Source organism: Ambystoma mexicanum, chromosome 11 (assembly GCF_040938575.1).
Source record: "Ambystoma mexicanum isolate Mex_15411 chromosome 11, UKY_AmexF1_1, whole genome shotgun sequence".
Taxonomy (NCBI): Eukaryota; Metazoa; Chordata; class Amphibia; order Caudata; family Ambystomatidae; genus Ambystoma; species Ambystoma mexicanum.
The window spans coordinates 725,252,813-725,280,632 of record NC_090934.1 but is presented as its reverse complement, the minus strand read 5'-3'; the positions used below and the strand labels follow the sequence as shown (position 1 = coordinate 725,280,632).

General features: G+C 46.2%; 1 protein-coding gene and 1 long non-coding RNA gene across 2 annotated transcripts in view; one reads left to right on the top strand and one right to left on the bottom strand.

Annotated features, from left to right (window-relative positions):
• Positions 1 to 27,820, top strand: part of OVCH2 (ovochymase 2) — a 1,298,878-nt gene that overhangs the window by 535,734 nt on the left and 735,324 nt on the right. Inside the window, exon 7 of the mRNA XM_069623602.1 lies at positions 5,539 to 5,734. Within this exon, the coding sequence (XP_069479703.1) occupies positions 5,539 to 5,734 (196 nt within the window). The remainder of the gene's footprint in view (positions 1 to 5,538; positions 5,735 to 27,820) is intronic.
• LOC138503692 (uncharacterized) lies at positions 18 to 4,654 on the bottom strand. Its single transcript, XR_011279688.1, has 3 exons — positions 4,522 to 4,654; positions 749 to 835; positions 18 to 153 (listed from the first exon to the last, which is right to left on the bottom strand). It is a non-coding gene; the product is annotated as an uncharacterized lncRNA (long non-coding RNA).

Below are 27,820 nucleotides of genomic sequence, written 5' to 3'. Positions count from 1 at the left end.
TCAAACAGCGGAACCGGGCCTTCAGCAGTCCGAATGTCCCCTCAATCATGCCACGTGTGCGGACCTGTGCCCTGTGGTACGCCTCTTCATGCCTGTTCCTTGGCCTCCGCACAGGTGTCATCATCCATGGCGTGACTGCATATCCTGCATCACCTACATGGGATGTAGATGGGGGGTCATGTCAGTTGTTAGTGGTATCATGTCTTCATCTGATGCTGTGTTATCTTGTGTCATTGTTCATTCATGCATATGTGCCATGCAGTGGTTGGTAGTGTTTTTTGCCCATCACAGAGGACGTTGCCAACTGGACATTGACCTACGCATTGACGTGCATGTGTACTCTGCCCTGCGGGTGAAATTTGTTTGTGAGTATGGCATTGTGCAGTGATGTGCTCACATGGCAGAGTCACTCCACTGTGATGAAGTAGTCGATGCAGGACGTCTCATATACAGGCATCATGTGCATTGGGAGGGCAGAGTTCCATTTGTGGGTGGGTGATTGCAGTGGCACAAGGTGTATGGGACAGTGATAGTATCGGCTGTGTGTGTCATGTGGCAGGGTGTGTACGGGCACACTGTGGTGACCTGTCATGTGTTGCTTTGTGATGTTTAGAATCTGCTGTCTATTCAGTTGATGGCAGGGGCGTTGATGCATGTGCAGTCACAGCAGCACACTCACATTGTTCATTGGCCTGGACACACACACACACCACTTCAACAGGGTCGGTGCATTGGCAGCTGTACTCACCCAATAGACATGTGCTTTGTCCGGCATAGCGTTCCATGTTCCGTGGCAACGTGGAATTCCGCAGTACCATTGAGTCATGGGTTGAGCCTGGGAAAAGTGCGCAGCAGTGTGTTATCAGTTGCGTGGCATCACATACCATCTGTACGTTCAGCGAGTGATATTGTTTCCTATTGCGAAACACCATCTCAATTGCATGTGGTACTGTCAGCTCAATGTGGGTGCAGTCAACTGCACCTATGCAATTTGGCATGCCTGCTATGGCATGGAAGGCCAACTTGGTGGCAATGACCTCGGGAACGGTACGGGTAGGGCTATCTGTTCTGACACATGGTGCAACAGGGCATCCAGTACCTGTACCAGGATTTTTGAGAAACAGGGTTGTGATATGCCCTGCAGCTCACCAACCGTGTGTTGATAGGTGCCAGTGCCAAGGAAATGCAGTACAGACACAACCTTCAGGAGGGGGGGGGTGGCGGTGGGGGTGTCTATGTGGCTGCTGATGTCCTCAATCATGGTGGTGATGTACAGGATTGTTGGACGGTCCAGCCGGTATAGTGTGTGTCTCTGTCCTGGGGTAAGGTTCCAGGGTGAGGCCCTGATGCGTGGTATTGCAGGCTGCCTGAGGGGTTGTGCCGGCTGGACAATGGGGTTTGCCATAGGAGCATGGTTGGCTGGTTGCCGCCTGCGCCTCCTCCGCCTCCTCCTCTGCACCATTACTGCCATCATGTGCAGTGCTGCCTGTTGGTTGAGTAGGCCCAGTCCCAGTGCTACTAGAGCTGCTGCCTGCATGGTTCGGTGTTGTGTTGGGCTGGGCGTGGCCCTTTTGTAGGCTCCCAGTGGGCTGCTGGGTCCAGCTGGGCTGATTTGGTGCACCTGTGCCCTGATTCAGTTCAGCAGGCACTGTTTAATGTCATGTTCGCGGTACCGCCACCGTGATCACGGTTTTAACGCCATTTTTCAGGCGGTGTTTCCATGTCCGCGCTAGTTGTGATGCACGCAGTGTTTCGTATAGCCAGAAACGGAGGGGTTTGCGTGCAGGCGGACTTTACGGGACCCTTAACTCTGCGGTGGCGGTTGGGGGTGGTGCTATTTCCGGGGCCGCAGGTCATGATTGGGTGGACGCGGTAACGGTGCCGGTATGGTTTTACCGCCGGCGTTAACTTCGGACCAATGTACTTGTAATGAGGCCCTATGTCTAGGGAAACCCAGATTGAAAGGGAAAAAAATTGAAACAAGCTCTCAAAAATATACACAGGTCTGACCGGTATTATTGGTACCATCTTGAGGGTGTGAAAATGCTGCAAATCATTCTTAGTAAAGATTCTGACAACTTCTGGAGGGCGATTAATAATCTGGTTAAGCCTCAGGACGACAAATTAGACAACCCTCTTTCAGAAGTAGCTTGGGGAGATCACTTTGAACACATATATAGGGACCCAGCAGTCATTGACCAGGAACAGTCTTCGGGTCGTGGATATTGGGCTAGATAAGATTGAGAAAATCATCAGAAGGTCATCTAATTTGCGGGCAGCAGGACATAATCGTCTTTCTAACTCCACCTTAAAATTAAATCCTAGGATTTGGGCTGTGGTTCTGTTTTTGTTGTTTTTGTCAGTACTGGTAAACAAGGAGACCTCAGGTTCCTGGAATTGATCTGCGATTATCCCCATATTCAAGAAAGGTGACAGGAATAATCCAACTAATTATCGGTCCATATCTTTGCTGGATACTGAAAGTAAAATATTCGCCAGCATAGTTCTTAAGGAACTAGAAGGCTGGCCGATAGCAGCTAGCCACGTAACAAAGTTCTGAACTGGTTTCAGAAAGTACATCTCCACCTCATTGAATGGGTTTGTACAAGAATGTGTGTGGATGGAGCCCATAAAACAGGTATTTGTCATGGCAATCGGCTTCCCAATGGGGTTTGATTCAGTAAACCTGTCGCGCCTTAGGGCGAAGTTAAGTGCTTGAGGAATTCCTGACACTCTCCTGTCATTATTAATACATCTACATAAGGGGGCGGTACTGCAGGTTAGATTGAACAGGCAGGGTACTTTATTGGAGGAATCTGCTGTACGCAGGGGCTTGAGACAGGGCTGTGTATTGGCCCCCTGCCTGTTTAATCTTTACTTGGTGGACCTGGGAGACTGGCGAAGTGCAGGGAGTTTTGTCCCACCTAAATTTGGGGATTTACATATATCCTACTTGACTTACGCGGATGACGGCATCTTGTTAGACAGCACACAAATTGGGCTGCAGAAATTGGCTGCTGCTGTAGAAACATACGCAGAATTAAAATAATTAGAAATTAACTGCGCCAAGGCAAACTTCAGAAGAATTAGTAAGGTTAATAAAACACTGTTGTGTTTTTCCTGGCTAATATGTAGAGAACCACTGATCCCAAAATTATGTCTTACTTATCTGGGCTTTTTAATACATTCTGGACCAAATAAGGGGGCTGTATTGACAGGTTAAAACTTAAAGCTGTACAATTAGCTGTCCATATGAAGGAAATCTATGTGAAGTACTGTAGGTTCTCTCTTGTCCCTGTTAAAACATTTTATAATATGAAGGTGGTACCAGCACTCATGTACAGCACTGAAATAGCATTTGTATATCAGGGTATTGACTTAGATAAATTAGAGTCAATCCTCTGGAAAAAAGCCTTAAACCTTCCAAATTGCTTGCCAATTGCTGCACTGCGCCTGGAGCTGGGTTTGAGCTCTCTGACCTATACTCTCAAATGGAAAACATTAATTCAGTACAGACTAGTATTAGATTGGCCACGGGATAGTCTGTACAATGATTTGAGTATTCTTTTGGTAAGAGTCAAATTTGCACCCATGGTGGGTGGATTTTGGAAAGGCAGCAGATCTCATTTTTTGAGTGAGTGTGGTAAGAATGGTGATCTGCTTGTTTCAAATCCATTGTTGGTCAAGAAAAAGCTCAGAGGGCTCAATAGGTGCACAAAAACAGATATGATTAATATGTATAAATTGTACAAGAGCCTTTCAGTGTGCTAAACCACTGGGATATCTGCCGCTTTATCTGAGATGGTTTTCCAATCCGTACTGGCAGGAGCAATTTCTTAGACTATCATTAAATCTTTTGTTAACTGGTGAAATTAAGCAGGTCAGGTCTGGTGGTGAAAATACAGAGGCGCAGGGCCTGGGAAACTGTTTAGTGTGCAAGACTCTATACATCTCTATACAGACACGTGAGCATATTCTGGTAGAATGTGAGGTGCTACACGCACAGCGGCTGGACCTAGTCAAAAGATTATTTTGGAATCTTGACTTTGTGAGTAATGAAGACCTTTTCCGTAGGTTGACTAGTGGGGAGGAAATACTGCTCACTAAAGCAGTGTTAAAATTGCTTGCCTTTGTAGGAATTGTTAAAACTTCCTGACTGTCTCTGCCTGAGTAATTACTCATTTGCACACTTATTTGCACAGGAGGAAGCTCACATTAATTCTGATGAAATTAGATCAATTATTGTATATTCCTCTTTTGATACTACATTTGTATTTGTTTGTATTTTATCTTTTTAATGTTTTTAAGATCTATTTGGTGATGGTTAATTGTGATTGTTTTTATCGTGTTGTGTAAGGTTGACTAGTTTTAACCAGTATCACAATAAATAATTGCATTGAATTTCACAGACAATATCTCATACTGTAGGCCCAGAGAATGCATTAATATGCCTCGCAGTCTCCTTTGTTGCCTTACAATCATTGCGTCTATATATATGTGAACATCTTTTAGCCATCTTACCAATTTTGGCTCCCAAGCTGCTGGTGTCTGTAATGTCAAAGGGTAACACTGCTTGCAATTGTAAGCTTTCCAGGGTGGGCTCTGGTTAGCTGGGTGCTATGGGTGAGAATGCTAAGGGTGTAGACACTGTGGATTCCTCTGCAGACATACTATGTGGCCAGGGAGGTCTTATCTCGGATAATACTAGTGTCTTTGACTCATTGTATTATGATGTCCTGCTGCTGTCCTCGCCAACCCGGATGGTCTGCATGTGTATCCTCATGCGTAGACTTTCTTCCAGCACTCATTTGTGGATGAGTGCCGCCACATCTTGTCAGTCCGAGTTTTGCTGCAGCGTTCGTGTAGCTGGTGCAAGCCTCACTCCACCTTTGATTTGCGGGATCCGCTTTCGAGCAAAGACTGCACCCTTGTGGGGTTGCATGCCCCTGTGCACCTCACTGGGCGGCCACCCTCAAGTGGAGTTGGCAGAACAACATACTACCTCTTGCCTGTCACAACGATCAAAAACACATGTATGCCACGGCGTGCACACCCCTCCTGAATCGCTTGTCTACTGCGGTCGGGCAAGCACAATGAGTTTGTTTCCGCTGCTTGTCACCAGTGTGACGTCACTAACTCCACCCCATCCTGTCACCTATTTCCTGTCCTTCAACAACAGACAGGGAAACAGGCCAAACTAAAACCACTATTAGAACATTCCATGGTCAGAGCGGGATTGGGACACATATAAGTTGTAGGCCTATGTGACACGCCTGCAGTCGAGCACAGCATACTTTTTGGGTAGGACATCCGGCCTCTTCTGCATTACATGGGTTTGCGGACACCGGGGTGTGACAGAGGAAATACCCACTCACTGCAGAGAATGTGACTCTCGCCGTCCTTGGTGTGAAGAAGTATCCATTGTAGCTAATGGCTACCAGTAAAATGTATAGTTATCAATAACTTTCTGAATAAACTACTTTGTATTGGTGCTTCTGGATGAATATCATTCCAAATCAATCTGTCATTTTGTTGCAGGGTGATTCTGGTGGACCTTTTATCTGCAGGCGCAGGCATGGCACCCCTGTTCTAGTAGGCTTGGTTTCCTGGGGGCTCGGATGTGCACGCAGTTGGCTGAACAATTTATTCAGAATGCCAGAGCGTAGAGGATCACCAGGGATCTTCACAAATGTATCAAAGCTGCTTCCATGGATCAGCATGGGCCTCACCAAAGGTAATTCTGCTGCAAAATTAACAAAAATGTATTTCATTACAAGAATTATGTTTGTCTGAACAATATAAACATCGAAAAACTGAACATTGCGTAGTATGCAAGTAAACTGGACTCCACATCCTTTTAATATCCATGTCTGTTTCTTAGTTTTGTCTGAAGTATTCATAGTCATAAGGAATTTAAGGCACTGTTTTATGGTACATTTTGTGTACATTTTGTTAGAACGTGGCTTTGCATGAATGTAATCAAATCAGCAGTTTCATATAAATTGTTTTATTTTTACTTGTGTGTGTTTTTTGTCAAAGATGCTTAGTGACCCAAATGAACTATTAGTTTACTGCACGTTTTTTAGTATGTGTCCATGTATAGTGTATGTGACAGTCCCTGACTTTAATGGCAGAGGTAGTTCCCTTTGACTCCTTGCGTAGCCCCACATATACTGCCACTCTCCTACACACACTGCCCTCACACATGCACTGCCCCCACACACACTGCCCACATACACTGTCCCCGAAACATAATGCCCAATCACATGCACAGTGCCCCCCACATGAACACTGGCCACTCACATAATGCGCTGAAAATACAGACCCTTACACACACATACACATGCACACACATGCACAAACACACACACACACACACACACACACACACACATACCACATATGCACATTGCCACACAGAGCCACTCACTGCCCCTCCACACTCACCCCAAACATGCATTGCTCCACACACTGGCCACCCACAATGACTCCCAAACACTGACCCCACTCACATTGCCACCCACCCACACATTCCCATGGGCATTCTGGACCCACACACAACCTACCCCACATAGTACCCCTAAAAACCTTCCCTACACACACTGCTCCCACATAACTAACCCCCCACACACTGCCCACCCCACACATACTGCATCCCACCAACTTTCCCCAACATAAACCCTGCCTACACAGTGCCACTACACACAATTCCCCCACAAATATTCTACTTGCCCACACACACGCACACTCTGGCACTCACGCACACTGCCTCTTCCCCCACACACAATGCCACTTCCCACACACACAGTGCCACTCATCCACACATCCCCAAGTCATGAACTGCCCTGCTACACACTGACCCCCCACACTCACACAAATACTGACCTCTACACAACTGCCCCCACGCATATTGCCCACACCCACTTCTGTCCCCACACAGACACCCACCCACTGCCTAAACACACATACACCTACTGCCCCTAACACAAACCCTTCCCATGCAACACACACTGCTCTCCCTGCCCAATGCTCAAAACATTCTGGCCCAGCACACTGCCCCAACACACATTACCACCCTGCCCCCATGCACATTGCCCCCATGCACACTATCCCACCAAAACACACTGTAACACTTTACATAAACACTGTCCTCACATGTGCACACACCACACACACACACACACACACACACACACACACACACCCCCCCCCCCCACATGGACCACATACACTCAACACACACAGCCACTGCCCACACACACATTAATCCACACTGCCCCACCACATACACTTCGCCCACACACATTTCCCCCATGCAGACTTTCTCTCACACATGCATGCATTGCCCACACACCACACACACTAGCGACTTTAGCCTTTATTTAATAGTTTTGCTTTACATGGTTATAATGTACCCATGTGCCCCATCTCCCATTTTCCCTCACCACCTTCCCCAAGGTCTATCCTGTTCTACTTGCCGATCTGACACTCCTATGTAACATTTCTATAACATCTGCTACGATCCCAGATGAATTTAAACAAGCACCTATTCCTATTTTTACAAAAACCTTTCTCGATCATTCCCTGTTCTCGAACCTTGTTCTAACTTCTCTACTCCCATTTATATCTAAACTTCTTGAGTGTATCGTCTGTATCTATGGCTCTGCTCATCCTAACCACTTTTCTCTCCTACCTACTCATTTTTCTGTTTTCTGTCCACACCATTCTATGGAGACAGATCTCCTGTATGTTATGAAGTCTCTGTTACACAAAACACTATACTTAATCTATCTGCAGCTTTTAATACCGTAGACCACTCTGTGCTTTTCTTTACTCTTTCTCATCTTGGTTTTTGGAAATTCTTTTCTCAATTGGTTTCTATCATAACTTTATGATCGCACTTACTTTGTCTCTTGGGCTAACTCCACCTATCCTACCTTTCCTCTGCAGTTTGGTGTACCTTAAAGCCCTGTACTTGTCCTCTTCTTTTTCTCTCTGTATACTGTAACAATTTACACTCTTATTGCCTTGTTCGGCTTCGCTCTCCACTTTGTGGTTGATTTGCACATTTTTCTTTCATTCCCTAATCTTACGGATTCTCTACCTTCTTCCCTTTCCAACAGCTCACTTGCCTACAATCTTGGATATCGGCTAACTATCTTCATCTTAACCCTACCAAAACAGAGGTTCTTTTCCTTCCTTCGTCATTAATCCTACCCTCTATTCCCCCATCTCTATTCTCTTTCCCCTTATAGCCCCATTGGATTCTGCCCAAATTATCAGTGTCATCTTTGACACTTTCTTCTCTTTCTCCTCTCACATCTCTGCTACTGCCCATTCTTGTCACTGTCAGCCTTTTAACATCCGGAAAGCACTTCCTTATCTCTCCTTTCATGCCACCAAAATTCTGATTTCTGCTCTTGGTTTCTTCAGATTTGACTATTGTTCCTCCCTTCTTCTTGGTCTCCCCCCCTATCAGCTTGCTTCCCTGCATTCTAGTATAACTCTTCCATTTGTTTTCTCTTTGGTAGTCCTCCTCGTAGTTCCATTTCTTCTGCCCTCTCTTTATTTCATGGCTGTCCTTTGAATCTTGTCTTCTATTTCACTTTCTGTGTATCATCTTCACATCTTTTAACTGCCTGTCCCTCCCTTATCTCTCTGCTGTTGTCTTTTTCTGCTTCCCTTCTTGCTCTCTAAGAACACAATCTCATTTACTTCTTTCTGTTCCCTGACCTCCTGCTCACCATCGTGTTTCCGGCCCTTCTTGCACCAAAACACTGGAACAAACTCCTTTTGTCTAGCAGATCACTTTTATATATATCTCTTTTCCAGTCTCGTCAGAAACACGACTTACTTTCTATTCCTACCTCATAAATCTTACATGTAAATCATCATTGTGTTATTCATTATATTGTACCGTTTTTATCTTGTCAAAGCACTTTGGCGAAAGTGCTATCAAAATCAAATAAAATGACAATACTCTGAAAAAAGGCATACGAATCGATGCTGCTCTATCTTTGCTTGTCCATATTTCTGCTTTCACTAAAGCATGGTTGCATCAACTCAGACTACTAGATAGGATCTTCAAATACTTCTCTCCAAATGCCCAAGTGCTGTTCACCAAAGACTGGTCCCTTCAAATTTAGGCTATCCTAAAGTCCTTTACGTTGGTGCTCCAGATACAGAAACAGAAACAGGCAAATAGCAGCCAGTTCAAAATCTTGCATCCGGCTTCTCTGTAATCTTGGACCAAGAGGCCATCTGTCCCTCCCCTTTAGTAGACTACTCTGGTTGCATATTCAAAAAGAAAGTACAACATAAGTTTTGGTGTCTTGTCCATAGAGCACTGTAGGACAACACACCTTTTTTTCATGGCCTATATATTTAGGTGGTTCCTGACTTTGTTTGGTGTTACATCTTCAACCAGGAGCCTATTACATTTCCAAGATATAAACATCCTTGGCTAGATGGTAGGGCGTTTTCTTATCAAGCAAACAAGGTTTGCAGTTATTGTCTCCTACTCATCAACAGTACTCATGAACTGCTAAAATTACAAAACACCTAGATGTTTGGGGGCATGGCCAAACAGCAGGCTGATGCAGTCGCAAGTGCTGTGAGCGATGTGGTGTGGTCTCATCCTGGACACTCCACACCCATATACGGGCCCCTTGTGCCTCCAAAGTTTCCTGGCAACAAAACCGGTGCACCAGTCTGCCGGGGTGCAGGGGTATAGAGGCACCGGGGCACATTGTGCAAGGCCCCAAGATGGCAGATGGCGGGGAACCATACGAGCGAGGCAGCGGATGGGACCCACACTAGGTCTTGCGACCTCCCGTCATGGAGGGAGAGCCCACAGTGGCAGGGCTCAAAAGCTCCTGGTACTGTCTGGGTTTGCTTCGAGATTAAAAATATGCCTCTCACCTCAATAGACTATCCAACTCTGAATAATAGGTCAGTTAGTTCATGTGCCTGCTGCAATCTCTTCACAAACCTAATGTCACATGTTCCAATGCACAGCCATACAATCTGGCCTTTGATTCTATTTAAATGGATTACCGTTATCCCTGTAAACAACACAAGCACATTGCACCACAGAGCGGTACACATTCTCCACATCTGGGCACTTCTCAAACTCCATGGGTACATACAGGAATGCCCACCAGTCAGGGCACTGGTAGACTCTTGCCGCTGACAGTTTCTGGCTACAGTGGGGAAAACAGAAAGCTCCATATAGGATTCACCCCACCACGTAGGAGATCAGCATGCCTATGAGAAGATAGAGAACACACAGCCTGCGACAAATCGGATTCCGCTCTGCAGGAGTACAAGGATGAGAAGTGGAGAAAATGCCCACTCAACCCTCACACTTCTACACACCAAAAGCCAACACAATCATAAAGGTAGAACTGGCACAGTAGAGAGTTTTAGCTTCTTCGCCTTTTGTGATAATTGGGCAGCGGGAAGACTATGCTCTTAAGAGGGGTGTGAATGTGATCCAGTAGCAACCCAAACAATATTGTAATATTGGCATAAATAAAGGGAATGCCCAATTAAAGGTTGTATACAAATATATATACTTTAATCAAAAACACCATCTGCAATGGATCTATCTAGAATACACTGTACAAAACCCACTGCTGTGACAAGACAGAGAAGATACAACAGATGTAAGAATGCAGCACTCTGTGAATACAGGGGTGATAGGGAAATTGTTAATTACTAAACGGATATGTCTTTGGGAGAAAAAGATGCAAAAAGGACCTAACCAGTCTCTAGGGTCCAAATGAACCTAGTGGGCAGTTATTAGTCGACAGTACCTCGTTTCAGGTCTTTGACAGGTTGACGGCATCAAACCCGGCTTCGAGCAGTGATGTGAGTGGCTTAAACTCAGCTCGGGATTGTGTGGGCTGAAGCGGCAAACGAGCATGGAGCAGTGTGAGAAACCTAAAGGTGTCTCCCTAACTCGTCCCTGGGGACCTGTCACCAGGACACAGCCCTCGATATTGGATCCAGTTCCTGGGGGTGGACCAATGAGGGAGGATCACCTTAATTGGGGGACCTTGGGGAGTGAAAGTGGACACTGACGGGTGAGACGCGGTATTCCCATTCTTTCAACACGTTTTCCCCATCCTACCACGTAGGATATTCCAAAACACTGCCCCCCGACTTCAGACACAAACACTTTTGCACAACATGAAAGACAACGGACTAACACATGAGCCGTTTACCTAACATGTCCCAATGTAAAACCAGAATCACTCAACCTGACAGCCCTTTCCCTTCCCCACAGGGATAAAGGGTGGAGCACAAGAGCACAGGACGAGCAAGGCAGACTGCACGAAGCGAGAGCTTACTCAGCACAGCAGTTCAAAAGGAGGCGAAAGACAGCAAATACCAAGGGTGACAAGCAGAGAAGTGACCTTACCCTTTCCTATCAAAGCCTGTGAAACCTCTGCAGAAGGAAACATAAGCCTGTGAACAAAGGCTAGCATGTGTTGCAGCAGATGTCATTGGTACACAAGACCCTCCTCCTCTGATAACCAAGCTGGGGAGAGACGCTTTTCTCCATGACGCGAAGGTGAAGAAAGCCAAGCAGTTCATCACAGCTGGTGAGTCAAGGAGGAGTCAATAAGAAACCGGGCTGTGTTGACCGAAAAGTAGCAAACCAATAATTGGAACTTTGGAAAGCATAAAGGAACTATTGAGAAAGTGGAGAAAAGCCTGTAACAGAGGCATCCAGCATCACGTGGGTGCTCACGCAAAGAATTCTGGATGATTACCCGAAGGAAGATAGTACCATAACCAGAAGGCCTTGGGAAGAGGCGGAGAGAGGTCAAAGTGGTCATACATGGGTCTTGTAAAATCCTCTGTATCGTCAAAAGTCTTTGACCGACTGATGAGTGTGAAAGAAAGGGAAATGAATCCCGCATGGTGAAAACTAGTACATGAAAGGTTTGTTAAAGTTTGGCAAGAGTGTACCCGGTGGAGGCATGCTAACGAGAAGGGGCGAAGTCTAAAGTCCCATAGTGAACTGTTTGGTAAAAGTTGGTGAGAGTAAACCCAGCCGAGGGAAGCCGACCACCAAGGGCAAAGCCTGATGAACTGTTTAAAACGACATTGAATATTTGTGAATGCAAGACATGGGGAAGTGAATTGTCCCTCTTGTCAGTTGGGTCTGAGCCTGGCCAATGGAAATCCAGGGGTGAAAAGTCATCACCCAAAGTTCATTGAGAAAAGGAACTGTCTAGTTGTTTTGTGGAATACGATTGGTGAGGGGTCTGCGCCCAGAAGAGGGGGACCCAGGGGTGAAGCTGTCACCCAATGTATATGTGGAACAGAACTTTGTGTTTGTTTGTTGAGAACATCAGGCCTTGAAGGCAAGAGACTTTGATTGAAAGAGACTTAACCATCGAAGTATCATATAGCCGATACAGAACTGTTGCTGTGCTCTGAGGTCCAATTTTGTCCTGTGCTGAAAACGTGGGGAAGGGAGATCCTTGGCAATCATATGCTGACTTATTATTTGTGAACACTTCTTTCTTTATTGAGCACCCTATCCCACACTCTTTCTGTAATTAGTTGTAAGGAATTGGCAACAGGTTTTTTAGTATATGCCTTTTTATTTTGACACAACACCACAAGGACTGCCTTATTTTCATTTGATGGTCGATGCTTGCTCCCATCTTAGATTTAGGTTTAGGTTAGGCGTTTTTCCACCCTGCACTTACAGTTTAATAAACACTCTTGAATTGTGATCATTTGTGTCTGTCTTTACTGTTGACACCATGAGTTCCTTACAGTAGGTTCGAAAGTGCAAGCTCTGTGCGTCTCTGAGGTTGCTTTAAGCTATGCAGGTCGGGGTGCTCACCAGGATCACTTCAAGGTTGGGTGGAGTCGAGTTGGGTTGCAACCGCCAAGAAGAGTCGATGAGTGACGCTCGAGCGGTTTGAATTGACAGCAGCAGTTGTTGAAATGGTCATCCTGTGGCTCCGATGTGCAGTTTGGCAAAGAGGCAGTTCAAGGGGTGATTTGTGGTTTCAAGTGACTCTCCAGTGGTTTGCGTTGGGTCCCAGTGACGGGCGGTTGATTTGTGCCTAGCTGTGACGGACTCAGCGGGGGACCGATGCAGTGCCGAGCAGGCTCTATGTGTAAGCCATTGTTCGAAGGTTTGGAGAAGTACCAGAAAGTAGCACTGACAGGATTCCTCAGAGTTGATGCGTTTCCGACTGGTTTCGACGTGGTGGAATGGGGAGCCTTACTAGATCTTGTTATCCATGTGCTGTGAGATCCAATTCAAGGGCTCCAGGACAGGGTAAGCCCTTTCATTGTATGCTCTCCCAGCCCAGGCATATTCTGGTGCAGAATTACAGGTCCTGGTCCACCATAAAATGTCGCCACGAATGTGCCTGGCAATGGATAGGGGCAGAGCTCTACTCTGCCTTGGGCTGCTCTTTCTTCACCTTATTAGTTGAGGGCTTTGGAAAATACAATTCTCTCATAACAGGTCCAGTGAATCCTTCTCAGGTGTTGTTCCAGAGTGAAACAAAGAGACCCCTTCTTTTAAAGGTAAAAGTCCACCGGTGATTAACCTAAAGCTAACCTGCCTTAGTGGTCCAATCCCTGTTTTTGAAAGAAGTGGATTTTGCCCTTCTGCCATCAAACCCAAAGTGCATTGCTCTAGAGGAAGTGGTGGGGGACAGGGAGGAGAGAGACAGGCAGAGAGAAACAACATGATGCAACTCTTCCACTGAACCGAGCCCTCCTGACTACTCCAACCCCACCATTTGCTTTCTCACTAGGCTCAAAGGCCTTTACAAATGCATCACCCTTTGAATTGGTATGCTCCTTTGATGCCTGGGCCTAAAGCAACTGCCTGATGGGCAGCTGTCTCTGGCGGATGGTGTTTCCTACCCTCACAAAGGGATCAGAGAAGAGACATGGCCATTCAGGTTCTTGTCCTGTCATTTGGCAGGCTGCGCTCATCTGACCAGACTACACATCACCTTTCACAATAGAGCTGACTCACAGGAACTGACACATGTTTGATATCGAATTGGATGTGGCTGCAATGATCATAAGTAGTGCCATGCATCATGCCTTAACACAGGCATAGCCTTATTTTATAGTTTAACCTGCCACCATCACGCAAAACTCATGATCATCATAGTTTTAGTACAGGGGGCATAGCTTAAATGCAGCTCCTGTGTTGCTGTGTCTTGGCTGTCACTGCAGCTGTTAAATGGGCAACTGTGACCTCTGACCCTGCTCTCTGCCACTGGTAGAGCAGGCATTGCAAATCAGGATACTGATGCAGCAGGCCCCAGATACACCCTATGCTTTAGATATGGAGTTTGTGAAAGGGGAAATCTGATTAGTAGATTACCCTTTCAGAGATAGAATTACCCACATCATCGTATTATTTAATACAAATTTAAAAAGCCAAATGGCAATCTGTCAAACAGCCTCCTGCCCAGGTTGTGACATGCTGTGGCTCTCAGAGAGGACGGCATACTGGGACTGATGAGAGGACAAATACAGTGCAGGGCATGCACCCACTTCTTGTCAAAGGGATAACGATGCACACACAAGACCTGCACTCTGTGCACCAATCACTTCCTTATATACCGCCCATCATAGTCCTGCCACCCAGCCCGTACAGAATCTTCACACAGACACAAATACACTGTCAGTCACTCGATACACCTTCCCCACATATATGACGTACACTCTTATACCAGCAACCCACTACAGTCTCTGTCCCCTGAACACAATCCTATGCATACACTTTGCACTCTCCCTTTGAGCTCCTTTTGCCACATGGGCTTAATAGACACTTTTAGACACTGTGCCTCCATACACACTCTTACCAACCTCAGACACCTCCCTTTCACTTTCCTTCACAGAAACCTGGCACAATAGCCCCAGGGCACCCTTTTATGGACTGTCCCTCCAGACAACCTTTGCAGTCCCCTCTGCACACCCGTCCTCAGAGCCCTCCTGCCCATGTATTTTCCTTCACAGATGCCCCATTAAGTGACTTCATTTGTGGTTGTAAACTGTACTTTATCTGACTTTAGGTGGGAAGGGAGAGGAGAGGAAACGCAACAGCAGCAGCACCACTGTGGCAGACTTAACTTTGAGGGGCAGTCCTTACACACTTTTCCTTCCTGTGCAGATACTGGGGATGATGTGCTCTAACCACACCCACAAGCCCATCTCTTGGGCTTTCAAAACCAATGAATGAGGCTCACAGTGGTTGACTGCCGGAGGTGATTTGGGTACCTTCCAGATATGCTCTGCACCTCTTGCGGGGCCTGGGAGTTACTGCATAACAAGTAGCAGAGCTGGGGCTTTTTAATGCAATTATTATGCAGTGCAGGAACAATCAGGAACAGACAGCTTGTGGGGGCATGGAACTTGACACGTTGTCAGCACTCCACATGCAAATAATATTTTATTTTGCTTCTATACATTCTTATTTGCTAATTTCGAGTGACAATTTTGCAGCCTATAGGTTCCCCCAAAAGAAAATCGTCTGTCCCCTCCTTTTATGAATCTGGTTTTTGAAACTGAAAGAAAAATTGTTTTAGAAGAGCAAAGATCACGTAAATGTGAATAGAGAGAAATATAATGAAACATGTAGAATGGGGCTAACCCACAGGCACATTTAAAAACCAAGCACATTTTAAAATAAATTCTCTGTAGAACTGGAAGCCAATGCAGGGATTTAAGTACATTAGATGGTGAAATGAATTCAGGAAGACTGCATAGAGTGAAAGTCTGCATTTTGCATAAGTTGCAGTCACTCCAACAAGCAGTTGGTTATTCAGCATGAATGTTGGATACAATGGAGTCCTTCTGCCCTGAGGGAAAGCTCTCCAGAGGTGGTACAAATGTTGATATAGAACTAAGTATCATCATCATATGAATGAAACTGATGACCCCAATCATTAATAAGTGCAAACAAATCCCTGGCATAAATATTTCAAAAAGCAGAGACAGGGGTGAACCCTGAAGGACTTCAGATGGCACAGCACATAAATCAGAGGAGACGGATCCCAAAAAAATCATTAGTATCTATCAGATAAAAAGGACCGAAACCAGTTTATAGGATTTGTCAGATATGCCTGCTGCTTTGGACAGGCGGGATAGAAGAATATAGTGATCAACCGTATCGGATGCTGCGGACAAGTCCAGCATACCCAGCAGGGTTAATTTTTCTTCATCGTCATTTGAAAGAATATCATCCTATGCAGAAACAAGTGCCAACTGATTACAATGAGAAGAACAAAAACTTGTTGACAAGTTGACATTTTCTGCCATGAAATAGGAGTTGAATGGCCACAATTTTACCAAGATCTTAGAAATCCATGGAACGCTACATGATAGTGGTGGTTTGCCCAATTTCCAGATGGATAGAGACTGGGCCCTGTACCCACAGAGACACGCTTGGGGCAGCTACATTTCTGGTCAGAGAAGTGTTCCCAAGATGGGGTGTGTATGATGTCATGCGATCTGACATTGGCTCTCATTCGCCAATGAACTGTTCAGCACATCACAACCCTGCTAGGCATCAAGCACAAATTCGTCTGTGCGTACCACCCACAAGCAAATGGAGTGTGTGAACGCCTGAATGGACTCCTAAAGGAGTGCATTTCCAAGACTCAGCAGAGCACCATGAAGAATTGGCTTCACTGTTTGCCTCTGGCACTATTTGAATTGCGCAACAAGCCAGGCTCCTACCACCATTTAATGCCCCATGAGGTGGTGACAGGACGGCGTATGCATTTTCCCCTTGCTCCTCCAACAAGAGCATTGAAGGATTGTGAGAACAGTGCAGATGTGTTAGGGCAGGACATGTTTGGCTATATCAATTCCCTGGTTTCTAGTGCTTCTTTTATCTCTCGCCAGATACAGCAGATCCAGGACAGGCCTGAAGACAATGAAGAGAGTGACAAGGAAGAAACAACATAGGACATTAACTTGAGACACTCAGTAAAGGTGGGAGACATAGTGCTCCTATGCAACTTTATTCGGTGCAGGAATGTGCCTCGCTTCACCGGTCCGTATGTAGTGGAGGCCGTAGCTGACAAGGCAATGAAGCTGGTATGTAAAAATGTTTGGAACTACCTGTATGACATCATGCCCTACAAAGCCGGGGCCTCACCTGGCAACACAGTTACAGTAATCGACAGGGCCAACGTTCAAGACCCAGATGAGCTACAAGTGTGAGTGGATCCCACAGAGTTAGGGAGGCCATGTCACGCAATGGTTTGACGATCCCAAGTAACAGAAGCAGCAACTGACACCCTTGTCCAGATAGACGACTAGAACAATGTTTATCATTTTCCTTTCCGCACACTCAGGTCTACGTGAAAGTAGTGAGGCCTGCATAGGGTGTTGTCCTGATGATAGCTCCCATTTCCAATCCTGAGAGCTTCTCTAACCAGTTTGTGCACTACATAATGAGACCCAGACGATTCGGGGAACGATCCCCTGAAGTATATTTCCTTGTCTTTGTAGAGTACTTGGACCAAGCATTTCCACAACTTGAGAACAGTGAATTACCCGTCTTGGCCACATTGAGAGATCCCTCAGTAAGAAAAGTCTGGGAGGCGGTTTTTTGTTTTTGCATTAAGCGACTATTCAGTTCATGGGGCTTAAAGTACTGACAAATACTAAAACAATAACTGCTTTTCTTCGCGAATTTCAGGCAGGCAACTTTATCATCTCATCAGCTGCAAGGACCCAGCAGCATAAGTGGGTATGAAGGAGACAATAAAGACTATTATTATAATGGTGTGTTTATTGATTCCCAGTGGAGTAATGGGAATTGTATTTTGGCAGCTTTACACTGCTATTAGTACTACTGCTGTACCCTATACTAACACTACCCCGACCCAAGCAGGAAGGACGACCGTGTCAGGTGGACGAGAAGACACTGCTGATAAGGTAAGGAGAGTTAAGCACAGTGTTGATACAGACATGAAAGGAGTTGATATGTATCTCACAGACACAACACAAGTTACAAACAACATGTGGTGTAAACACATGTCTAAAGTAGGCAAGGAAACCACGGGGGAGAGCTGTTATGTCTGCTCTTTAATCCCCTATGCCATGAGTGCTTCTCGTACGTTCATTGCAACTGAAATACCCACAGCCAGAGCACAATGCTTGATGTATCTCACGATGGTACAGACGCGAGGAAGATTCCAAGGGAAGACTGCAGCATTGAGATGGATGTCCAAAGGAACATTCCCATGCAAAGATAACTACATAAAGACATTAGAAATGATGAACATTTACTGGCAGTTACATGAAGGATTGCAGTACATAACTGAGGGGCCCGAGAAGGGAGAGACGAAGACTATAACACTGGAGAATTGCCATGTCCTTGGACAAGAGTTAAAGAGATAGGAGAGAACCAGGATGCTGGGAAAGACCACATACATTAGTATATGGACAAGTGTACAGTAACGACGGTTGGGAAGATGGAGTGGTGGGAAGCAAAGTTCTGACACTGGCACAATCAGCAGTGAACAAGGTGTAGAAAGAAAATGACAAGTGCCTGAAAGAGTGGGATACAAGCGCAAACCTGCTAACATGGGCAGAAAACAAAGCTAGACCGATGCCAATAATTGCCCTGAAGACGCCAGCGCTATGCTATCAGAACACTGGCGAGGTTGAAGTTGGTGAAAATGTAGGATGCAAGACGAGTTCAACAGCTTCCAGCAAAGAGTGCTGGAACGGCAGTACTGATAGATCACTATTGGGCGTGTGGATCAAAGGCGTATGAAAAACTGACACCTGGATAGGGAGAAGTTTGCTCATTGACACACATCAACATGCCTTCATTGGTGGTACCCAAGAAGGATGTGAAGCTCAATGAGTTCCCAAAGATGGTCAAGATAGCACCGACAGCGCAGACAGGGAAGGTGGAGAAGCAGGAAGGAGTGATAAGAGTGAAGAGAGGGGGAAATTACTTTTCAGAAACATCAGAAATGGCACTGGATGACATACTAGCAGAACATAGACTGTTTAGCTGGACACAAATGTTCTTTGCATCAATAATACCAGGAATACAAACTTACACAAATGCCAAATGGTTACAGATCGCTCGTTGGGAGCTGGTGGTAATAATCAATTCTACAGTAAATGGGTTCAACACCATAAAAGAAGAGCTAAGTGCAATAAGGTTGATGGCGCTCCAGAATAGATACGTTGTGGATCTCCTCACAGCCATGGAAGGAGGAGTTTACGCAAATATAGGGAGTTCCTGTTACACATTAAACCAGCAAATGATGAAGATAACGGGACTCTCTCATACACAGTTGCACAATTGGCACAGATGCATGCAAAGGTGGAAGATGAAGCACGGGGAACAGGAAAAGGCAAGAGCTAACTTATGGTCATGGATGCCATCATGGTTGTCAGATGGACTGAATGTGATAGCCGGAGCCCTCGTGCTGGGAGAAGCATCAGTGTGCGGGGTTAAGATCTTGTTGGGTGTCCTGACCCACGTTTGAGCTATCATGCTGCAACATTTGGTGCTGTGGGCTTAGAAAAATCCAAGATGGCCAAAAAGCCCACATGTGCGCCAGAATCCAGGAGATCCACGCAGTTTGTGCGCACACTAAAATGGCTGCCTAACTTGCCACCCACCAGTGCGAGCAGGATGGGCCGGGGTGCCATGAGTGAAATGTGTGCCAAAGGAAAAACCGCACTTTAAAATTACCTTTTGTTTCTCTGAATGCAAGCTCAAAAAGCCTATTTTCAAACATTGCAACACATCCAAAAATCTCACTGAACACCAGCGGACATCTGGCAGAATGAAGTATGCGTGCATACTAAATCTGGGAAGATGAAGAGCCCAAAACAATGTTCATAACAAAACTGGCTGAGCTATGCATGTCAGCCGCCTAACTGAAACTGGATTAAAACCACCAAAATCGAGATGTTTGAATTAACTGAGTGACCTACTTTTGAGTGTCACATAGTTTGTAACTGTTAAAATGTCATAGTTTTGAACTTAGAATCAGCATTCTAGCTGCAGATGTAAAAATTGTCTTGACTTAAAATGGGGAACAAAAAGTGACATTTTACCTGAAACCTGGCTTAAGGAAACTGGAATTCTGCCAGACAGCTACCCCCGACAGGAGTGGGGGCTTGCCCAACAAATGCATTCCCAGGCCTGGCTGCATTCTGTTGCTCCTGCCAAAAGGAGGTCACACACTCTCTGATTGAATTACCAGGGGATTGCAAGAAACTAAAGAAAGGGCCCAGGGAGATGGTTTATTTGGGTGGTCGTAAATGGCTTCCTTTTGAACAAAGCCCTTCCTTGACTCAGGCAAATGTTATATTGGGGGCCGTAAAATAGCTTCCTCTTGGCAGAAGCTGGGAGGGGCAGGGTCTCTGAGCTTGGCAGAAACTGGATAAACTGGTTTCTATACCATGTGACCTGAAAAGCACACCCCTGTTGGCCAGAATATGATTCTAAGAAAGATGTATAACTCACAGTGCGGACTTGTCAAAATTATTTAAATGATACCATAATTCTTGTGATTTTTCTGTGCACGTTTTAAGACGCGTTGGGAATTTGTGTGATGTTCTGGGGCAAAACCCCGCTATTTATTGACACCACATACTCTGTGTTTAAGCTAGCGACCTGGAAAGTTACTGAGATGTGTGTGGGAGGGAGGTGTACATGTGTATAAATCTGGAGAAAAATCCGATGTTGCAAAACCCACTAAAAAGCACAAAATGTTGCCATTTCTGAATGCAAGCCCCCAGGAAGAGCAGAGTTTGAACAGAGTATACCTCATGTGATATGTGATGGGTGCATGTAATTTTAAACAAATGTGTACCTGTGCAAATATGTATTTGGGTCAAATATAGATGTGTGCAATTTGACAGGGGAGTGTCCTTTCTGCAAGCCATTAAATGACATCATTCTGACACACAATCCTGTTCTCCAGTGAGAACGCAAAGAATTCTCCAACCTATCAGAACTCTGAAGGGGTTGGGCCTAGAAAGCTAGCCTCTCCACCCACTTTCAAAACACATAAAAAGAGACTGCTGGGACAGGTAGAGACATTCAATTCCATTTGCTGCGGAGCATGCTGACCGACGACTTCACATCCAGAGATCCTACACTTAGACTTCCAAGCTAAACAGAGACTACAGAACTTTGAACCAAGAAGGCCCACTGCAAGCAAAAGTATTTGTCAGCAGGCCCAAAAATCATTTGCAGACTATCAACAGCCGGGCGAGCTGTTTGAATTCCCTGCCTAGAACATTGCCGGGACCGGTAGCAGTGTCCAGGAGCCGTGCAGATCAGCGCCGTGTCCGGAGAAAGCGGGACCAGGAACCGTGCAGACCGGTGCTAGACCAGACCAGCAGAACCCAAGATCCAGGAGCAGTGCCGGTGACCCAGAAAGCAGAGCTGTACTCGGAACCGGAGACCAGATCGCTGAGAAGTACTGTGCGCAGCGACCGGATCCGTGACAAAGTCGCCTTTCTGTCCAAAATCTCTTGTGAGTACTCAGCAAAACTCAGAATATATCCCTTAGTTTAATATAATATAATTCAATCTATTTAACCTAAGTAGAACTGTCACCTGTCATTTTCTAGCTGCAAGCTGTAACCTGTCGCTTTGAACTTTTAAAATTTCAAATCTGAAAAACAACCTTTATTTAATCGTCCGTATCTCTGGAACCGTTTGGGCTAGGAACCTGGTTTAACTTTCCTCTGAAAGCTTAGAATCTCAGCTTTTCAACAGGTTTATAACCGACTTGCTACTCCTTATACTTTTGCCGTAATCACGATTCACGCACTTGTGAATTTTACCGCGATTTGCGATTTGGTTAAAAATCCAGCCACGTGTAACCATCAGCAGTCATCTCTTTCCTTGCTAAAAATGCGTTTGCCTCTTAATCACCATCTCTGAATCATTGCTAAAGTGAGCCTGAACTCATTAACTAGATACCACTCACCCTGAACCTCCTGAAGGGAATTAAAAGTATTTTCAGCATATTTCTCGCTGCATTGTCACCATATTCAAAGCATTTTGCCTGTGTTTCAAAACTCCTATTGTTGTATAAGCTTGCTGGGGAGAACTGAATTACATTTGATTGCATTTCTAAGAACTGTGTGCTCTCCTCTTCATTTCCTTACATTGCATAAGGGGGGGGGGGGAGTGGATTGCCAGAGAAAAGTGATTACATTGTTTTGTTGAAATCATATTGAGTATTTTCTGTATTGCATTTTCATTCAACATTGCATCCATCTGAAACTAGATAAAGCATTCTCTACCACCTTATTCTTTTGTTCCTATTCCCAAGCGTGCTACCTCATCCTTTATACTACTCCTGGGTAATCAAATCAGTTTATTAGTAGAACATTACCCATTGTTGTTAACTGCGCATGTTCTGAAGTGTGATATTAATTATTAATTTATTATAAAGTGTGATATATATATATTGTTTACATTCTCAAATAAACCGTTTAAACTTGCAAAACAGAACTACTTCTTGGCTCAGTGGGGTCAGGGGGGTTCCAAGAGAGGGGTGCTATATAGGGGTAGTCATCCAGAACTCATGAACTGGACATAAAGATATATCAATAAGGGTTTCCATTCAGTATCCCAGACTAGGCATTGACTTAGCTGTAGTGCTGGATTGAATCCTCTTACAAAGTGGGGGCTCGAGCCGGACGTTTGGGTTAGATCTATCACTTGTGCAGATTAATACAGTGTGCCAGCTGACCAGATACACATATCCGGTCGGATCACTACTCTGTGTTACGCTGTAAAGCACTCCTCAAAGGAACGCTCTAAGGAAAAGGTCTGTTTTGCAAAAATAAAATACAAACTTCTGTAAGTCAGGAAGGAACTCAAATTCCAGAATGACGACCTTGGTAGATATGAAAATAGCCAGAGAGCACTTCTTACATAAGCTATTTGTGAGAGGTGAGTGGACTCATCAGGACCAGACGGTCTGGTTGCAGGCAATCGCACCCCAGATCACTGAAACAGGGTCAGATATATGGAGAGACCAGGGTCCCTTACATGTGGCCCTGAGTGAACTATATATGTCCCCTAAGGCCAAGGATGAGCACAACAAGATTGCCAGGGTAGCGGCATATTTATATTTACATATGGGAGCCATGCAGGACAAATGTGCTGAAGGCCAAGATCTGGCGAGTAGGCAACTGCTGGCATTACAGAAGGCCCAATCTGATCTGGACTCTTCTGAGCAGAGGCTGCAGAGGAGCCAGGAGTCAGAAAATGATAGTAGGCAGTATATCATTAAAATAAAAGAGGACATGGATATACTGCAACAGGAAAAGGCTGACCAGGATACCAGAATTCTGGCCTTGCAGAAGGAACACCAAGACAGTTTGTACTCCCTACTGCAGAGCCAGAAAAAGCTGGAGCAACAGATCAATTTCAACAGGGCATGCACAGAGCAGGTAGCCACCCTGCAAATCCAACTAGACAGAGAGAAAGAGGAGAGCAATAAACTGATCCTGAAAGACCTGTATACCCAGGCAGAGTTTGATCAGGAGCGCCAGAAAGCTGGTGCCTTCCAAAGGCAAAGGGACGACCTGATGGTACAGATGCAGACTCTTAGTCAGGAAAGGGACACCTTAGGCCAGGAAGTCTGCCACTTAAAAAGAAAAATGGAAGAAAATCACCTGGCCCACCAGGGACTGGGTGACCTCCAAAAAGAACACCAGGACTTGCTAGAGCACACCAGGAGGGTGGAGGAGGCTCTGGCAAGGAAGGAGCAGGCCAATAGGGACACAGCTCAGGAGGTAACCCTCCTGCAGCAAAGACTGGCCCAGTGCTCCAGGACCAATCAGGAAACGCAGAGAGAGAATGAGGCTCTCTGCCAGCACAACGATGGGCTCCAACAACAGGTAGCGATGCAGGAGAGACTGATAGAGTCTAGTAAGGCCTTAACTGAGGAGCTGAAGGCGCAGGCTCTTGCATTGCAACAGGGAGCAGGGGCGGATAGAGACCAGGTTCGCTGGGAAAGGGAAACTCCTGAGCATAACCTCAGGAGCCCTAGTACCAGAGTCCTTTATCTCTCTCAGTCCCTGGACTCTGCCACCCCCATGTCCCCTGGCGCACATGAGCACCGGGCCACAGGGATGGCAGATTACTATCCAGCCAAAAGCATGGGGCTCATAGGCCAGTACCACCCAGGTATGGAGGGGCGGGCATCTGGGTATGGGCACCCAAGCACAGTGCAATTCAGGAGAGTAGGCCCATTAAGGGCATCCTGAAAACCTCTGCCCAGTTAGGTCAGTGGGGGGGGGGGTACCCATCAAATCCTGGCAGCGAGGAGGGATCTGAAGACTCCTCTGAGCGGTACAGGACACAGGAGACCAGGTCCCCACATTCTGCCAGCCACTCCCAGGCTCGCAGAATCCGGGAAAACCTGGAAGATCAGACAGGAACCTCTGGGAGCAGTGCCTCTGAGTCAGAGGATGAATGGACCAGGGTTACCCGAACCAAAAAGGCCAATAAGGCAAAAGGGGCCTTGCTTAAGGACCCATTGAAACAGATTAAGGCAATCAGGAGTGTCATCACGCCTTATCATAAGAACGCCAAGTACTCTGTTTGGGAACACTTGGAGCTCTATGAGCAAATGATGGAGACTTTTCATTTGAAGGACAGCCAAAGCTGTATCCAATATGTAAAGTGGACATTCTCCCCAGAGTACTCCAGTTTCTTTGCGGGGCTGGAGGACCAAAATCATTCAAGGTGGTCCACCTATAGGGCGGCCATATTAAAACATTTTTCTGTTCACAGAAATCCCCAAGAGGCTCGCAAGGCAGCCTACAATTTGTAATGTGGGGAGGATCAGGTCCCACAAGAATTCGTGCAAGAACTGAAACGTGCCTTTGCGCAGACCACCAGAAGGGTGCGCACAGACAGCAGAGAATTTGTCAATACATTTTTCCATGCCTTGCCCAAATACATCATGACCCAGCTCGTGAGAGATTTAGACGAGAAAAGATCTTTAGACCGGGTCATTGAACAGGCTACCCGGATCTATGAGGTGCAGAAGCCCATAAAAAATAAAAATAATGCGCCCAAAAACCCCAAAACCAACAGCACCCCTGCTGCTGCCAAGGTGGCAGAGGTAAAGGTTGCCCCCGTTTTAGACTTGGAGATGGGGGGGCCTAAAAACCTACCTGCACCTAATAATCCTAAGTCCAGAAATCCCTTGGGCCAGTCACAGACAGGGAGTCGAGGAGGTAGTCCCACAAATGGGGTCCCCCGCTCCCCTGACTATGTAAATCCCCGCTATAAGGGAAACCGACCAATCCTGGGTTATGTGTGGACTCCTCCAGCCCAAGGGGGGGGGATCCAGCCAAGCACCTGACCCAGGGAACTTCCCTCCTAACTTCCCCCAGGAGGGCAGAAATTCTCCAAATCCTGGGCAGAACTTTTTCCCCAGATATCCACCCAATTTCCAGCCCCAAAATCATCCATCCTTCTTTCCCCAATTCCCTGAGCCCAGACAACCTAATCCGGGAGAGGGGAGGCCAAGGGTGGAGGGGTACCAAAATCTTCCCAACCAGGGGTACTACCAGAGAAGGGATAGCTACCCTTCCCGGGATCAGCCCAGGGGAGAAAATAGAGCCCCGTATCAGCCTGAGCGGGTTTCACAACTTGAGCGCCAGGTCCAAAATATGGCACGAGATCTGGGTCACATACTGAGGGCTCAACAGAACCCTCAGATGAGCATGCCACCGCCGAATGCCCCAAACTCTGGACCTGGTGCTCCAGAACAATGACGGGGGCAGCACCCCGATAACACACCGGTTCCCAGGGAGGAGGCACAAGGGGAAGGGGGGTGTAAAGCCTTGGAGGAAGCTTCCTTCCCAACTTGTAAACAGCCCCTGGAAAACCAGGAACCGGAAACAAAATCTCCTACACCTGAAAGCCTGCCTCCCAAGGAGCAGAGGGGGGTAGGAGAAACAAAGGACCCAAACAGACCCACTTTGTGGAGGAGGTACATATCTTCCAATTTAAGGGAGAGGGATCCTCAGAGGATCCTGGGGAAAGGACCTTCTCCTTCAGAGATGGGGGAACTCCTCCCAAAGAAAAATGGGTCCCAAGGTATTCCAATCCAGACTGGGGAGATATGGAGACTGAGCTACCACCGCCCATCATCTCATCCCAGAACCCACAATACAAAAATCCCCTGGTTCAAACCCATCCTGGTGACTGCCTCCAAAAAGGGAGAGGCGGCCCAGAACCGGAACTAGGGGAACCCACAATGGCTCTGATCTCCAGTTGCCAACTTTTTCTTTCAGATTCCCAAGGCTCTCCACAGAATTGTGCCCAAATCTCTTCGCTAGCAATGCCCAAAACCAGAAAGTTAGCCCACCAGTTTTCCAAAAATGTGCATTATCTGTGCCCCCTTGAGGAGAAGGAGGGAAGATACTATGCCCCGGTACAAGTACAGGGGCAGGGTACAATTTTGGCACTGGTGGACACTGGATCCCAAGCTACCCTTCTGTCCAAAAGGGCCTTTGAGGAACTAAATGCCGGAAGGGGGGAGAATTACCGTATTCCTCTCACCTCTCTTCCTGGACAACTGCAGAACTTTGACGGGAAGGAAATTCCCGTTGAGGGGACTGCAGACTTGGACATTAAAATTGGGCGACACAAGTTGAAACACCCGGTCATAGTAGTGACTCCAGAGGGCACCCCTTGTTTACTAGGGAATGACCTCCTGAGAAGGTTGTCACCTCTAATAGATTGTGGAAACAAGGTCCTCTGGACCCAGACTAGTCGACCAATAAAATTAAAACAGAGTGTCAACCATGTTAGTTTAAACGGCACCGGCCACATGGTTGAACAAAAATCTGACCAAGTAGAATTTCACTTCCAGAACAACCAGATTCCAGACGTGACAGTAATAGCAGTAGGACAACAGACTGGTGATGGGGGGTCCTCTCTATTTCTGAAAATCAACCTTCCTTCCAGTTTGAGGTGGTATTCCGCACTGGAAGGAAACACCCTGAAATTCTTTACTAATCCACAATCAGAAACTCCCACTCCTATAGTCCAGAAAGATGTGAAATCAGCTCAGAGCCTGGCTGATATTCAGCAAATTGGAGAGCAGTTGTTCATCCCTGTTCAGTTAAATGATGGGAAGGACTCTGTTCTCGCTCGAGTGTGTGTGAACAACGGTAAGCGCTTCATCAGCGAAACCATGTTACGCCAACTCCCAAAAGATCCAGCCATTCCCACATTCAAACTGATAGACAAATGGGAAATGGACCTGGAAGCACCCAATTCCAAACATCTCCTGCCAAACAGGTGTATGCTCAAAATCTCCATTGGCAACAAGAGCATAGTCCACAATTGTTGGGTCGTGCGAGACGTCACTGCCGCTTTTTACTTAGGCAGTGACATTCTCAATCGCTTTGCCATTAGTTTGGACCTAATAAATTTCAAAGCTTGGTCCCGATTAGCAGATAATCCCATGGGTTTTGATGATCTAGAAAAAGCATTTAGGTCAGCTCAATTGCTACCTTATGCAGTTGAAATTCAGATCAAAGAGGAAGTCACCATCCCAGAAAGGACCCGACAATTCTCCCTGGAAGTGAAAGTTAAAAGAGGACAATATTTGCAAAACCCTGATGCTTATATACATCTAAATGCTTCTCTCCAACAGCAAGGGTTGGGGGTAAACCCAACTCCATTAGTCAACATAGAACATGACACCATTCCAATAGAGGTGGATAACAGCGACTTAAAGAGTATTACTCTAGCCGCAGGCACCATTATTGGAAT